Genomic DNA, 16,176 nt, shown 5'->3' on the forward strand with positions numbered 1-16,176 from the left:
AAAACAATCATACAAACAAATGGACCAAAGAAGAAGGCAGGAACAACAATATTTATATCAGATAAAATAGATTTCAAGCAAAAAATAGTAAAAAGATATATATGGTCACTATATTATGATTAAGGGGACAATACATAAGGAAGACTTAACACTCATCAACATATACTCACCAGATGAGGAACACCAAAATATATCAGACAAATATCACTTCTGAACAAAGACATTAGCGAAAATATATATGTAGTAGGGGAATTCAACACCCCACTCTCACCAATGGACAGATCAACGAGACAAAAAATAAGCAAGGACACTAGAGTTCTAAATAAGGAGCAAGACCTTATGGGCTGAACAGACATTTATAGGACACTGTTCACCCAAAAATCTGAGTACATATTATTCTCAAGTGCACAGATCATTCTCCAGCATCAATCAATACTGGGACACAACACAAACATCAACAAATATACTAGACAAAATCATACCAACTACCTTCTCTGACCACTAAGGCATCAAACTAGCTATAAACCATGAAAAGAAAGCAAGGAACTCTTCTACCCCTTGGAGATTAAAACCCACACTACTAGAAGACCACTGGACCAATAAGAAGATCAAAGAAGAAATTAAAAGATACCTTGAGATGAATAACAATGACGACACAACTCTCCAGTACGTACGTGAACATAAGAGGAAAATATAGAGCAATAAAGGTTCACGTCAACAAAGAAACAATGAAATACCCCAACTAAAAGAACAACAACAAAAAGCTAGTAGAAGAATGGAAATAATAAGAATCAAAGCAGAAATAAATGAAATAGAAAATAGAAGTTTTAAAAAATCCAAAATATCAATAAAAACATAAGTTTGTTCCTTGAAAATATAAACAAAATAGACAAACCTCTAGCTAGCTCAAGAAAAAAAAAACAGGAGAAAGCACAAAGAAATAGGATCATAAATGAAAGAGGAGAAATTACAACAGACATAGGCGATATCACAAGAATAATCAGATTGCTATGAATAGTTATATGAAAACAAGTTCAACAATCATCCAAAGCTAGATAAAAAAATAAATAAATAGAGACCCTCCCTGATGGCCAACAGCTAAGAACACAGCACTGCAAGAAGGCTGCAGTCACTTTCATGCAAGTTCGATTCCTGGCCCCGGAGTTGACCCACATGGTGCAGCAGACCTCTCCTGTCTCGCCCACTGCTCCCCTCAGCAGTGTACTTTATTGATCAGCCTACTCTGCATCCCACTCTGTCTCTGGTGAATCCTCTCACCACCCCTGCACCTCTAGCCTGTACCCCAGTTCTGTATGCATAAATAAATAAGTCTTTAAAAAAAGATTAAACAGACCAATTATAAACAGTGAAACTGAAAAAGTAATCAAAACCCTTCCGATAAACAAAAGCCCAGGACCAGATGCCTTCTGAAATGAATTCTACCAGGGCCTCCCTGGTGGTACACAGGGTGAAGTCTCAATACTGTGAAGCTATCAACATGCACTGCAGCACGAGTTCGATCACCAGCCAGGGAGCTGGTGAGGCAGACTACCCCATCTTGCCTACTGCTCCCCACAGCAGTGTATTTCAGTCAATCCACCAGTTTTGTGTCTCACTTTGTCTCTAGTGAATCCTCTCACCCCACCCCCACACCTCTGGCCTACACACCAGCTCTTGTATGTATAAACAAAACTTTTTTTAAAAAATAACTCTGAGGCCTTCCCTGGTGGCACAATGGGTTAAAGCACAGCCCTGTGAAGGTAACCACAGTGCTTCAGCAAGAGTTCAATCCCTGGCCAGGGAGGTAAGCAACATGGTATAGCAGCCCTATGCTATCTCACCCAACTGCTCCCCTCAGCAGTGTATTGCGTCAATCTGCCTGTTCTGTTCCCCACTCTGTCTCTGGTGAATCCTCTCACCACCCCTGCACCTCTGGCCTATACCCCAGTTCTATATGCATAAATAAATAATTCCTTAAAAAATGAACTCTATCAAAGGTTCAGAAATGCTACACAAACACTTTCAAAAATGGAGAAGGAAGGAAGGAATACTACCAAATATATTTTACAAAACCAACATTACACTAGCCAAAACCAAACAAGGAATACAAAAAAAAGGAAAGCTACAGGCCCATATCCCTAATGAACGCTAATGTAAACATCCTCAGAATCCATCATCCTCGGAATCCAACATACACCAAAAAGATACTTCACCATGACCAAGTGGGATTTATTCTGGGGCACAAGGATGGTTCAATATCCAAAAATAAATTGTCATTCAATACATCAATAAAAAGAAAAATAAAAATCATATAATCATATCAAAAGATACTGAGGAAGCATTTGACGAAGTTCAGCATCCACTTATGATGAAGGCCCTCAAAATTATTGAAATAGAAGGAACATATCTTAACATAATCAAGAGTACATGACAAACCCACAGCCAATATAATTTTCAGTGGGGAAAAGCTTAAAGACTTTCCTTAAGATCTAGAACAAGACAAGGATGTCCACATCCACACCACTTTTCAGTATAATAATGGAAGTCCTACCCAGAGAAATACAAGAAGAGAAAGATACGCAAGGAAAACAAATAGGGAAAGAAAAAGTAAAACTATCACTATTTGCAGATGCCATGATAATATACAGAGAACTCTGAAAGCTCCACAGAAAAACTAATCAAAATATTCAGGAGCACTTTGGTGGCGCAGCCGGTTAAAGCACTGCACTGAGAAACTTAAGCCACTTCCGCATGAGTTCACTTCCCAGCCTGCCCCGAAGGTGATTCACATGGCATGGCAGACCTCTCCTGACCCGCCCGCTGCTCCCCTCAGCAGTGTACTTCGTCGATCTGCCTGTTCTGCTTCCCACTCTGTCTCTGGTGAATTCTCTCACCCTCCGCATCTCTGGCCTGTACCCCAGTTCTGTATGAATAAATAAATAAATCTTAAAAAAATATATTCAACCAGTTTGGTAAAGTAACAGGATACAAAAACCAATGCACAAAAATTAGTAGACTTCCTATATGTAAACACTCAATATGAGGGAGAAATAAAGAAAAACATCCCTTTTGTAACTGAAAGAAAAATAAAATCAAATACCTGGTAATAAACCTAACAAGAGAGATAAAGGGACTATACAAAAGAAAATTATAAAACGTTATTAAAAGAAAGAAGAAGACACAAAGAAATGGAAAGACAGGGTCTCCCTGGTGGTACAGGGGTTAAAGACAGCACTGTCAAGCTATTGTTAGCCAATTCAGCACTAAGTTCAACCCCTGGCCAGCCAGGGAGGTAACCTACATGGTACAGCAGACCTGTCCTGTCTCACCCACTGAAACCCTCAGCAGTGTATTTTGATAGATCTGCTTGCTCTGTTCCCCACTGTCTCTGGTAAATCCTCTCATCCCCCTGCACCTCTGACATATACCCCAGTTCTTATATGCATAAATATATAACACTTTAAAAAAAAAAGGAATGGAAAGACATCCCTGTTCATGAACTGGAAGAACTAATATTATCAAATGGCCATCCTACCAAAAGCAATTCACAGATTCAATACTATTCCAATAAAAATTTCAATGAGTTCTTCAAAGAGATAGAACAAACACTTGTGAAATTCATATGTGAAATTCATATGGACCACAAAAAATCTCAAATAGCCAAAGCTCTCCTGGCCAAAAGGAAGGAGAATGGTATCACACTCCCAGAATTCAAACTAACCTGCACAGCCATAATAATTATAACTGCATGGTACTGGAACAAGAACAGACACACAGACCAAATGGAATCAAACAGGAAACCCAGAAATAAACCCATAGATTTACAGACAACTAATCTTTGACAAAGGAGCAAAGAATATGAAATGGAACAAAGAAAAACTGTTCAATAAATGGTGCTGAGAAAATTGGCCACTAAGTGCAAAAAATGAAGCTAGACCACTACCTCACACCATTTAAAAAACCAGCTCAAAATGGATTAAAAACCTGAAACCATAAAATATACAGAAGAAAATATAGGTGAAACTCTACATAACATATACCTCAGTGACAACTTTAATGACACATCACCCAAAGCAAATATAGTGAAGGAATGGATTAACTGATGGGATTACATCAAATTTAAAGAGTTTTGTAGAGCAAAAGAAACATTAACCAAAATAAAGAGACAGCTCACTGATTGGGAGAAAATTTTTGCACACAGCATGAATGATAAGAGACTGATCACAAAGATCCACAAAGAGCTGACAAAACTCAACAAAAAAAAAGTAAACAATCCAATCAAAAACTGGGTAGAAGAGCTAAAAAGACAATTCTCTGAAGAGGAAATGCAAACGGCCAACAGCATATGAAAAAATGTTCAGTATCACTTGCAATCAGGGAAATGCAAATCAAAACCACAATGAGATACCATCTCACATCAGTGAGAATGTGGCACATATTTAAAAAAAAAAAACAAATTGTTGATGAGGATGTGGAGAAAAAGGAACCCTCCTACACTGCTGGTAGGAATGTAAAATGGTCCAACCACTATGGAAAGCTGTTTGGAGGTTCCTCAAAAAGCAAAAAATGGAGCTTCCATACAATCCAACAATTCCACTCCTAAGTATTTACCCAAAGCACACAAAAACATTAATTTAATGTTTAAGCACCCCTATGCTTATTGCAGCACTGTTTACAATAAGCTATGGAAACAACCCAACTGCCCAAAAATAGGAATTGGATCAAAAAGATGTGGTATATATACACAATGGAATATTAATTATCAATCTAAAAAGATAGTCATGTCATTCGCAGCAACATGGATGAAGCTGGAAGAGATCATGCTCAGTGAGATAAGCCAGAAAGAAAAAGAAAATACCAGCTGGTTTCACTCTTAGGATGAATGTAGAGGATTCATATAAGGGATCAGAATAAAAAAGAATAATTATAATAAAGTAAATATCACAATCAAAAATAACTATAAATCAGAGACATTCTACAGGTAAGGAAAGAGGATCAAAAAAGGGGTAGTAAGAGCACAAGGGACTATGGTGATGGTACACAGGTCAATTGGTGGTGGGAATTTTATGGGGACTATAACGGGGATGAGAACGCACACATTATACAAAAATGAAAAATGATGTAAAAAATAAACAATTTTAAAAAATTAAAAAGCAAAGAAAGTAATGGAAAAGATGAACAGGTAGGACTACATCATATCAAAAAGCTTCTAGACAGCAAAAGAGACATTAACCAAAACAAAGATATACTAATGATTGGGGGGGGGGGAAATGTACAAAATACTAGTGATAAGGGACTGATCACAAAGATCTACAAAGAGCTGATGAGATTCAACAAAAACAAGTAAGACAATCCAGGAAAAAAATGGGCAGAAGGGCTAAAAAGACACTTCTCCAAAGAGGAAATACAAATAGCCAACAGGTATATGAAAAATGTTCAAAATCACTTGTAATTAGGGAAATGCAAATCATAACCAGAATGTGATACCACCTTATACCAGCAAGAATAGCACATATTCAAAAAACAGGAAACAAATGTTGGTGAGGATTCAGGTAAAAAGGAACTCTCCTACACTGCTGGTAGGAATGCAAACTGGTCCAACCACTATGGAAAGCTGTGTGGAGGTTCCTCAAAAAACTAAAACTGGAGCTTCCGTATAACCCAGCAATTCCATTCACAGAAATCTACCCAAAGGACACAAAAATATTTATTCAAAAGGATTCCTACACCCCTATGTTTACTGCAGCACTATTAACAATAGCTAAGATATGATAACAACCCAAATGCCCAAAAATAGATGACTGGATCAAAGATATGGAATGTGTACACAATAGGATACTATTCAGCAATTAAAAAAGATAAAACTCATGCCAGTCGTAACAATCTAGATGGAGTTGGGAGGGATTCAGCTCTGTGAAATAAGCTTGAAGTAAAAAGAAAAATACCTGATGGCTTCATTTATAGGAGGAATGTAAGGGATCCGAGTAAGTGACCAAGAAAAAAAAGTAATTATAATAAATTAAGAAAAAAAATTAACAGGCAACTATTAATCATAGACAATCTGCAGGAGAAGGAAGGTGTTCTTACACAAGGGACTATGGTGATTGTTGAACACTTTTCAGGGACTATACCTAAGAGGAGATAGCATGCATTATACAAAAAGGAAGAATGATGTAAAATATACATAAAATAAAATAAAATTTTAAAAATATATAAAGTCCAAAATTATTTACTCTAAGAAAGTAAATATAAAAAATTTAAAATTAAAAAAGACCATAAAGGGGCCCTCCATGGTGGCACAGCAGGTTAAAGCACAGCACTAAGAAGCTAAAGCCACTTCCGCATGAGTTCGATCCCACCTGTCCCGGAGGTGACCACATGGCACGGCAGACCTCTCCTGACCCGCCCGCTGCTCCCCTCAGCAGTGTACTTCATCCATCTGCCTGTTCTGTTCCCCACTCTGTCTCTGGTGAATCCTCTCACCACCCCTGAACCTCTGGCCTGTACCCCAGGTCTGTATGCACAAATAAATAAATCTTTAAAAAATAAAAAAAAAAATAAGAGACCATAAAGTACTCACAACTCAATAGCAATAAAAAAACACGCAAGCAACCCAACTGAAAAATGGATAGAGTATCTAATAGACATCTTCCCAAAGATGCGGCCAACTTGTACATGACAGGGTGCTCAACATCATTAATCATCAGGAAATGTAAGTCTATAATCACAAATGAGATATCACTGAACAGCTATTAGAATCCCTATTATCAAAAAGATAAGAAAAAAATTAGTTTTGGTGAAGAGAAAAGGAAACCCTCTCACATTGTTGGTAGGAATGTAAACTAATGTAGTCACTATGTAAACAGTATGCAGGTTCCTGAAAAATTTCATAACAGGACAGCCAGGCCAGGCCACTAGGTCATTGAACCTGTCCAGCAAAGGCATAGGATAATATAAATTAATTAAAATAGAACTACTCTATATCCAACAATTCCACTTCTGGGCATTTATATGAAGAAAACAAAAATCCTAATTTGAAAAGACACACATACCCCCACGTGTTCATTGCAGCATTATTTATTTATAATAGTCAAGACATGAGCAAACTACATGGCCGTGGATGAATGAATGGATAAAGAAAATGTGAGAAACACACACATATATATAAAGCAATACATCCATTAAAGGGGAAATCTTGCTTTTAGCATCATTGTGCAAATAAGTCAGAGAGGCAAAAAAAAATTACCATATGACCATATGTTTTATTCATCAGAAATAAAGGTGCCAAACTCACAGATAGAAAGAACAGATAGGTGGTTTCCAGAGGCATGGGATGAGAGGTGGGAAAAATAGGTTAAAGTGAATAGGCAAAAGGCACAAATATCCAGTTATAAATTAGTTGTATAAATTAGTTGTATGAATTTGCTGTACAGCATGATCATTTTGTAATACATACAAGAATAAAATAATTATGCTATACACCTGAAACTAATATAATGCTACATGTCAATTATGCCTCTATAAAAAAACAAAAAAAATTTAATTGAAAAGGAAAATCCTACCAAATGCAACATGAATGAACTTTAACAGTATTATTAAGCTGAGTGAAGTAAGTCAAGCCAGAAAAAGACAAATAATGTATGATCTCACCTATATGTGGAATCTTTAAAACAAACAAACAGAAAAAGAGGGAATTCTATAGGGATTCCTCTAGGGAGCAATGGAGGAAAGTAGTCAAAAGGTACAAAGCTCCTGTTATACCAGGGATGTAGTGTATAACATGATGGCTATAGTTAACACTGCTGCATAATTTACATAAAAGTTTTTAGGAGAGTAAATCCGAAGACTTTTCATGACTAGGAGAAAAATTTTTTTCCTTTTCTTTTTATTCTAGAAATGTAATCTAGAATCACAAATGAGATATCACCAAACAGTAATCATTACTGCAGTAATAATTTCACAGTATATGTAAGACAAATTATGCTATATACTTTAAGCTTAATGATGTATGTCAAGTATACCTTAATAGAACTGAAAAAAAATAGCATAAAAATGAACAGTTTCATCAACCTATAAAAACTAAAACAAAAGATAAGCCCAAAGAAATCCACACTGGAAAAAAGCAATAATCAAACTCCTGAATACAAAAGGCAAAGAAAAAATCTTGATGACAGTGAGAGACAAATGACAAATTACCTAAAGGAGAACACTAATTGTAAGGACAGAGGCTCACTCAACAGAAAATATAGAGGCAAAAAGTAGCAAAATGGTTATCAAGTGCTGAAAGAAAAGAACTTGGAACCCCAAAATCTGATATCAGATGGAAAGATCTTTCAGGAATTCAAGAGATTTATTTATTAATGCATACAGAACTGGGGTGCAGGCCAGAGGTGCAGGGGTGGTGAAAGGATTCACCACAGAGTGGGGAGCAGAACAGACAGATTGACCAAGTACACTGCTGAGGGGAGCAGCAGGCGAGACAGGAGAGGTCTGCTGCGCCATGTGGGTCACCTACGGGGCTGGGGATCCAAGTGGCACTGAAATGGCTGAGGCTAGCTAACTTGGAGTGCTGTGCCCTAACCTGCTGTGCCACCAGGGAGGGCCCTCAAGACATTTTCATATGAAGGAAATCTAAGAGTATTTGTGGACATCAGAACCATCCTCAAAGAATGACTAAAGGAAGCTCTTTAAACAGAAAGGAAATGATAAAAGAAGGAATCTTTGGGAATATCAGGAAACAAAAGAGAACAAAGGAAATAATAAATATGAGTTAATATTATATAGTTTCTCCTCTTGAGTTTTCTATGTTTGATATTAGGAGCAACAACTATAATACTGTTGTGGTTTTCAATGAGTGTAGAAGAAATAGTTAAGATATTTATATAATAAACAAGGAAACATAAAGGAATTTAAAGGGGAGTTAAGTTTCTATTCTTCACTCAAAGTGGTAAAATGTCAATATCCGTAGATTGTGGTAAGTTATGTATGTATTATGTTAATGCCTAGAGCAAGCACTGAAAAAGCTATACTCATACTTTGCTTAAAGACATTTCAATCAATGACAGACCACATATACAACAGTGGTCCCAAAAGGTTAAACCAAAAAGCCTAGGTGTAGATAGGTTGTACTATCTAGATTTGTGTAATTAATTACACAATTATGAAACCACCTAACAACACATAACCACATATTTAAGCAACAGGCTGATAAGCTCAATTTAATAAATCAAAACAAAATTTTAGAAAAGGTTTAAGTAATCAAAGGAAGGCAAGAGAAAGCACAGAAATAAGGAACAAGGGAAAGACAAAAAAAAAAAAATACAAGACCCTCTCTGGCTCAATGGGTTAGGACACAGCAATGCAAGCTGGCTGCGGCCACTTTAGTGCGAGTTCAATCCCCAGCCCCAGAAGTGATCCACATGGCGCGGCAGACCTCTCCTGACTCACCTACTGCTCCCCTCAGCAGTGTACTTGGCCAATCTGCCTGTTCTGCTCCCCACTCTGTCTTTGATGAATCCTCTCACTGCCCCTGAACCTCTGGCCTGTACCCCAGTTCTGTATGCATAAATAAATAAATCTTATATATATATATATATAGGTAGGTAGACTTAGGTCCTCACATATCAATAACTGCATAACTGCATAAGTATAAATGGTCTAAATATACCAATTAAAAGAGATTGACAGAGTAGGTGAAAGTAATAGTGAATTATATACAGTCCATAAAAAATGTCACTCCAAATGTAAAGCAAAAAATGACAGAACTGAAAAGAGAAATAGACTGGTGGTTCTCAAGGGGAGTCCCCTACTCATCTGCCAAATCAGAAAACCCTGTACATGTGGCCTACCTATCGTTTGTTCTAACAGAACTTCCAAGCATGCTAACTTTGAGACCACTACTCTACAAATCAAAATGGCTTTGAGAAACCCAGTCCCTTGTAGTAGGAGAAATGGAGCTGCACTGTATTTTTTCTGCTTGGCAGAACCTGGACTCTAAAGCCAGATAATTCTAAGTTCAAATCCAGACTCATAAAATCACTTAACCTCCATGAGTTTCAGATTCACAGTAAGATGGAATAGTCACTTTCCTTGCTATAAACTTTCTAGCAATTAACCAGTTAGTTCCTAACTGGTAAGAAATCTAGCCTATGGAAGTCATCAGAGATGTAAATAGATTTGCATCACCATTAGCATTTGTAGACTTAATTACTGTGTGTAATCATTAAAAGCCCACAATATCAAATAAATTTCAATTGTGCTAGAGTACAAATTTAAATGGAACACTATGAACCTCTTATGTGTGCACTGAGTATGCAAGAACAACTATCTACCAAGGACCTCACGCTCAGCTGGCTTCCTTGTTCTCTAGTAGCCTAGAAAAAGCATCATGAGAAGAGATAAAAACTTGGTTTCTTTCATGGGAAATAAATTTTAAGCAGTTAACGTGTCATGCTATGTACACAAACCTAGGACTCAGAATATGATTAAGAAGGATGATGGCCCAAATTTTGAATATTTTAAAAGATTTATTTATTTATGCATATCAGAAATAGGGTACAGGACAGAAGTGCATGGAAGGAAAGGATTTATCAGAGACAGAATGGAGACAGAACAGGCAGATTGACCGAAATACACTGCTGAGGGAAGCAGCAGGCAAGACAGGAGAGGTCTGCCTGACCATGTGGGTCACCTCCCCGGCCTGGCATGGAACTTGTGCTTCAGTGGCTATAGATACCTTCATATTGTTGCACTTTAACCCCTTGTGCCAACAGAGTCCCTCTCCCAAATTTGGAATTTTTAAAGGCATCAGAGATATGCCTTGTAAATGTCAAGTGTCTACTGTACAAAAATATTCATGTGTTTTCTTTTTGTTTTAACCTCTATTAAAATGCAAAACATTTCCAGAATCCCTGAAGTTTCTCTAACATCAAAATAACATTTGTAATATAAAAAAGTAGGAATAACATACTATCCAACTACAGAGGAAATGACCTAGTAACTGATGACACACATATATGGGGACACATATATGACACAGAAATTAGGTTTACATGAATATTTAGTGACCTGGTAAAATATTTACATTGTAATGTTAAATTAGAACAAAAGCCAGTTTATAATATGATATGTATAATACAATGCAATATTGTAAAGAAAATTTCTATATTTTAAATCAAACAGTGGGAATTAATACAACAAAAAATTTAGGAGTAAGTTCTGTTGAAGAGTAGGCTCATAGGTGATTTTTATTTCCTTTTCTATTCTTTTTTGGTATTTCCTACAAAGATCGTCTCTTCTATGTAATCAGAAATAAAATTTACATATTAAAAAAGAAAATATCTAACTTTCAGGCTTAGGTGGAAATTAAATGAGATAACTGATTCAGATCCCTGTCATGGGACCTGGCACACAAGAAGCATACAGGAAGTATTCATTACTGTTACCTATTCCCAGACTCTGCATTTAGGGTCTCTATATCATGAGCAGTTCACTTTCCAGGTATGAACCTACAACTTCCCATAAAAATTGAAAGCAAATGCATGAACTTTCTTTTAAAAGACTCATTCATTCATTCATTCATTCCAAATGTGCTCAACATCTATTACATGTTTAGCATGTAAGGTCCTAGATATAACAAAAATGAAAAGATGACACCTCAGTTCTCAGGTAGCTCTGGCTAATGAGTGATACAGATATTTCTGTAACTGTGATATGATGAAATAATTGGCTTTCAATAAGGATGTATCCAAATAATAATAACCCAAAGGAAAGAGGTCTTTTATAGGAGGTATCCTATGAGTTGCAAAAGAGAAGACATTAAAGGGAGCAGCATGTGAAAAACAAAGAGGCATAAAAGGAATATAAAATTTTCCCAGAATTATGTGTAGCTAAGTCTTGCTGGGACATAAAGAACAGGGAGGAGGAAGGGCAGGAAATGATACTGAACAAGTAGATCATGAAGTATCTTATCTTTCACACAAAAGAGACTGACTTATTCTGTAGGGGAACCACTGACAGAACTTTAAGCAAAGGAGTGACCTGATCAGCACTAGTGAGGGATACTAAGAATCTTGGAAGACATCTTAATTCCCATTTATTTCCAGGGGAAACAAAGAAGCTTCCCACCTAAGTCTATCTGCTTTTAAATGAAGTAACATGAAGCAGTAAATAGTACTGTGCACCTGGTGCACAGTAAATATTAAATAAAGATCAGCTGAATATGAATTTGTATGCACTGCGCAGGATAGTCCCTACTAAAAGCAGAATTCCAGCAGCAATAGCACCTTCAGTTTGGTCTCTGGTACAGACCATACACACCCCATAAACAGCTCCTTTGGGATTAGTGACAATTGAAAACTCTAAATCTAACATGCAAGAGGAGGGGAACGGCACCATACACTGTTTTGTTGTACTGCAGTGTAAAAATCCCTCTAGTGGGTTTCTTTCCATAGCTGGGACTTAAGTTCCAATTTAATAAAGTAATACTATAACTTTTATTCCACACACTAACCTTTCTGGAATCCTAGGTGACAGGCGTTTATGTGCACCCCTGGTTAACCCAGGGAATTCATTAGTGGCTTTCCTCTTGCTACTTTACCCAATATCTCTCTAGCTTAATTCAGTTTAGTCAGATGGCTCAGTAATATTGTAGAAATAAAACATTACTATATTTCTGTCCTCATGCAAAATGCTTCAAATAATCAGCAAGGATATATTAGATATATTTTATAGGTGAAGACAATGAGGCTCAGAGGCAAAGCAACTTGCTCAAGGTCACTCTGATAGTAAGTTGCAAACACAAATCCATGTTTGGTGGACTCAAATATCTCAAAAATGCTCTAGTATCTCGCCCAAACCTTGTGCCTGAGGCAAAACAAAATTGCCAGAATACAAAAATTTCTTTGTGGCTGGAAAGAATCATTTTCTAAATAGGAAAAATTTCAAAAGAAGAATGCAAAGAAAAAATGCACATAGGAAAAGAGAGAGTAGAAAGCAGAAGCCAAGGTTTATTGGGCCCTAGTCTTTTAGGAGAGCTGGAAGAACCCGAGTCTGAGAGGTGGGCTAAAGTTAATGCTCAGAAGAAAATGGGGAAAAGTTTCTGAATGAAACCTAAAACAGATGAGAATAGAGAAAAGTGTGCACCCTGCCACTGCACCAAGTCCAATCTGGCCTTCCCCAGCTTACCTGCCATGAAACCAGTCCTGACACATGTCACACTCGATCATGAAGCGGGTCACATCGTAAGGCAGCCGGCAGAGGCAATACACCGGCACTGAGGCCATCTTCGCCTGGTTTTGGAGTCTTAGGCGACCAGCCAGGTTCGCAGCGTCAAGAAGAGTGGGAGACAGCGGTACAAGTCCTTTCCGGATAATGCTGGACACAAACAACACTTTTAACACAGGGAATCACGTCCTCCCCCACCCCCACCCCGGGTACCAACCCTCGGTGCACAAATGGGGAGTTACCGCTCTGCTCCGGGATGCAACACAGCTGGTGCTGCTGTAGGGGGCAATCAGAGAAAGCCCACTGGCCTTCAGTATGCAACAAATAAAGAACAACGCTCTGGCATGGAGGCGGTTTTATTTTCCTCCCATTCTTTGGCCCCCAGGTCAGTGAGAACTTCTTTCAGGGCTTCAGGGAAATATCTGATGCTTTTTCAGGAAGCTTCTTTAATCCCTTACTGCACCCTTGCCTTGCTCTCCATGGTTTTTATTATGACGCAAACCACAGCCTTCTTAAGAAATGAGGCTAGGGGAACCTCAGAAAAAAGACCCTTTCCTCACCCCTAAAATCGGGGCGGCAGGAGAAAAGATGAAGGATCCCTGGAAGTTGATTACTCGAAAATTACCTCGATGGCTTGAGAAACAAGGCAGACAAGGTGCTTAACTCAAATCACCCACAGTTCTGGGGTCGTGTTCTCAGAGTTTAAACGATCTTTTTCCTCCACTCTTCCAAATCGTTCCACCTCCCACCCTGTTACATGACCAATCAGGAATCTATTCCCCTGTTCTCTCCCCTCCACTAAAATCAATCTCAATTTCAAAACTGATCAGATCGTCCTCTACTTCAAGGGTTCTCCTCGCACCCGTGAAACTAAAAAGAATCTCTTTGAAATCCCTGAAACTGACTAGAATTTTCTCGCGCTCCCGCAAAACTAAGCAACGATTTTTTCCCCCACCTCTCAGAAACTGGCAGGCATCTTTTCGCAGCCCCTCAAACTGATGAGGACGCCCCTGTCCCCCAGAACTGACAGGATTCTCATCACAGATCCTTAAACTGTCAGGAACATCCTCAGAGCCCCGGAAACTTACAAGAATCTCTTCACGCCTCCCAAACTGACAGGAACCTCCCAACGTCCCAACCTGACAAGAATGTCTCCGGTCCCGAGACCTGTACGGGGCCTCTTGTCTGCAAGCTGCAGGGATTCCTCACGTCCGCAGACCTCAGTCTCACCGACGCCCTGGCGGCCGGGCTCGCTCCGGAGCCGCTCGGCGCCTAGCTCCGCAGAGGCACAGCCGGCAGTTCCGGCCCCACCGACTGCGCGCGCCGAATTCTGGGAGCGTCACCGCAAGGCTGCGAGCCACGCTCGCCGCCCCTCAAATCACCCGCTGGGCCGGCGGCCCCGGCCGCTCCGCGGTGCTTCAGGGTAGCTTCTCCAGCCCCGGCCCGGCCCGGCCCGGCTGTAAGGGCCTACCCGAGACCGTGGCTCGGGCCTAGTCCGACGGCCGTCCGGGGAGGGGGCGAGCGGTGGCGTCGCCGAGTCGCAGGAGATAGCCGCGAGCAAAACAACGAGGAATGAGATGACCGACGGCCAAATCACAGCAAAACGGCCCCGAAAGTCGCCGGGATCAGCCCGGGTGGCGGTGGCAGGGTATTCGGAAGAGTCAATAAAGTTTATTCAAAATAACGAGGAAGTTGAGGCGCAGAGGGGAGGAGAAATCTGGGGTAAACAGCTACCATATTGAGAGTGGCGGTGCCGCCGCGGGGAGGCGACCCAACCGCCATCTTATGGGGGCCGAGCGCGCGAGGTAACCGCGGAAGAGGCGGGGAAGGGCGGGCCGGCGGCTCCCGCGTGACGCCATCGGGAGTGGAGCTTCACTTTGGGAAAGAAGGGCGGGACTCAGCCACCTTTGAACCCACTCGTATTTTCAGGGGATCCAATCGACGCTAAGACCTCGAGCCGACAGGCGGGGCAGCCACCATCTTAGGCGAGGCGGTCTCTTGGCTCCATTTTGAGTGGGGCCAGAAGCTTCTCAGAGTTCCACCTCCTCCGGGCGAGCAGGGAGTTAAGCTCCCCTCCTCCAGCCACCACCGCCACACACTCCTCCCCAGTCTTCTCCTCCTATAAACGGAGAAGCACGCCGTGACTGCAAACTGCAAGATTAGTGGGTGGCGGCGGGGGGCGGGGGGGCGTGTCTCAGCTGAGGTTAAGGTGGAGTACTCACAGCGGCTCTCTTTCATTGAGCACCTTCAGCGCGCGGGGCTTTTTCACACATCGTTTGTTCTTCACCCTCAAAGGGAACCTCTGCTAGTATCCCCAGATGAGAACACACTGAATCGGGGAAGACAGATGATGAGCTCCCGGGCCGGGAAGCAGAGCCTTGCATCCTCTGCGACCCCATCTCTCTCCTGGGCAGCTCCTTAAAGCGTCAATCAACTTCCGGCCCTGGCTAAACTCTCCCCTTGCCTACACCATTTCACGTCTCCTCAGATACCATTCGATGACTTCCATGTATATTCATCACTATTTCCTAACCACAATCTGAGTATGGGTTGGGAGGTTAAGGAACTCGGCGGGCATGCTTCAAAATGGCGCTGGTTTTCTCAGACATACTAGAATATTCTGTAGGAATCGTCTTAGCGTTTACTTAAAGGGGCCCACCATTTAAAAAAAAAAATCTCTGTATGCATGCCCATTACCTAAGTGATGGGGCTTTAAGCTCTGGAGATGCAATGATGAAAGGACGGGACTGCAGTGGAAATCGCCAGCCAGGGCAGAAGATAAGCAAGTAATTGGAATACAACCTTAAGTAAATGCAGTTACCTCTTGCAAAGAGCAAAATGAAGCTATTAGTGCTTCTGAAGCTGCTTGCTGATATCAAAGAAAAGTTCAGGGAGGTTTAGAGGATATATGAAAGTTCCTTAAATTGACAAGCAAGAACATTGTAGATAAAA

The 16,176-nt window shown here is 40.1% G+C and overlaps 1 protein-coding gene across 2 annotated transcripts in view; it reads right to left on the reverse strand.

The window, feature by feature from the left end:
* The window catches only part of PHF8 (PHD finger protein 8), a 172,502-nt gene extending 158,054 nt beyond the window's left edge, over nt 1–14,448 (reverse strand). For both annotated transcript variants that reach the window (XM_012734313.1, XM_004695007.2), the window contains exons 1-2: nt 14,313–14,448; nt 13,186–13,374 (exon numbers count right to left, since the gene is read on the reverse strand). In XM_012734313.1, the coding sequence (XP_012589767.1) occupies nt 13,186–13,283 (98 nt within the window). In that variant the 5' untranslated portion in view covers nt 13,284–13,374; nt 14,313–14,448. The remainder of the gene's footprint in view (nt 1–13,185; nt 13,375–14,312) is intronic.
* Between the last annotated feature and the right edge of the window lie 1,728 nt (nt 14,449–16,176).

Source organism: Condylura cristata, unplaced genomic scaffold, assembly GCF_000260355.1.
Source record: "Condylura cristata isolate star-nosed mole 26May11 unplaced genomic scaffold, ConCri1.0 scaffold00053, whole genome shotgun sequence".
NCBI lineage: Eukaryota > Metazoa > Chordata > Mammalia > Eulipotyphla > Talpidae > Condylura > Condylura cristata.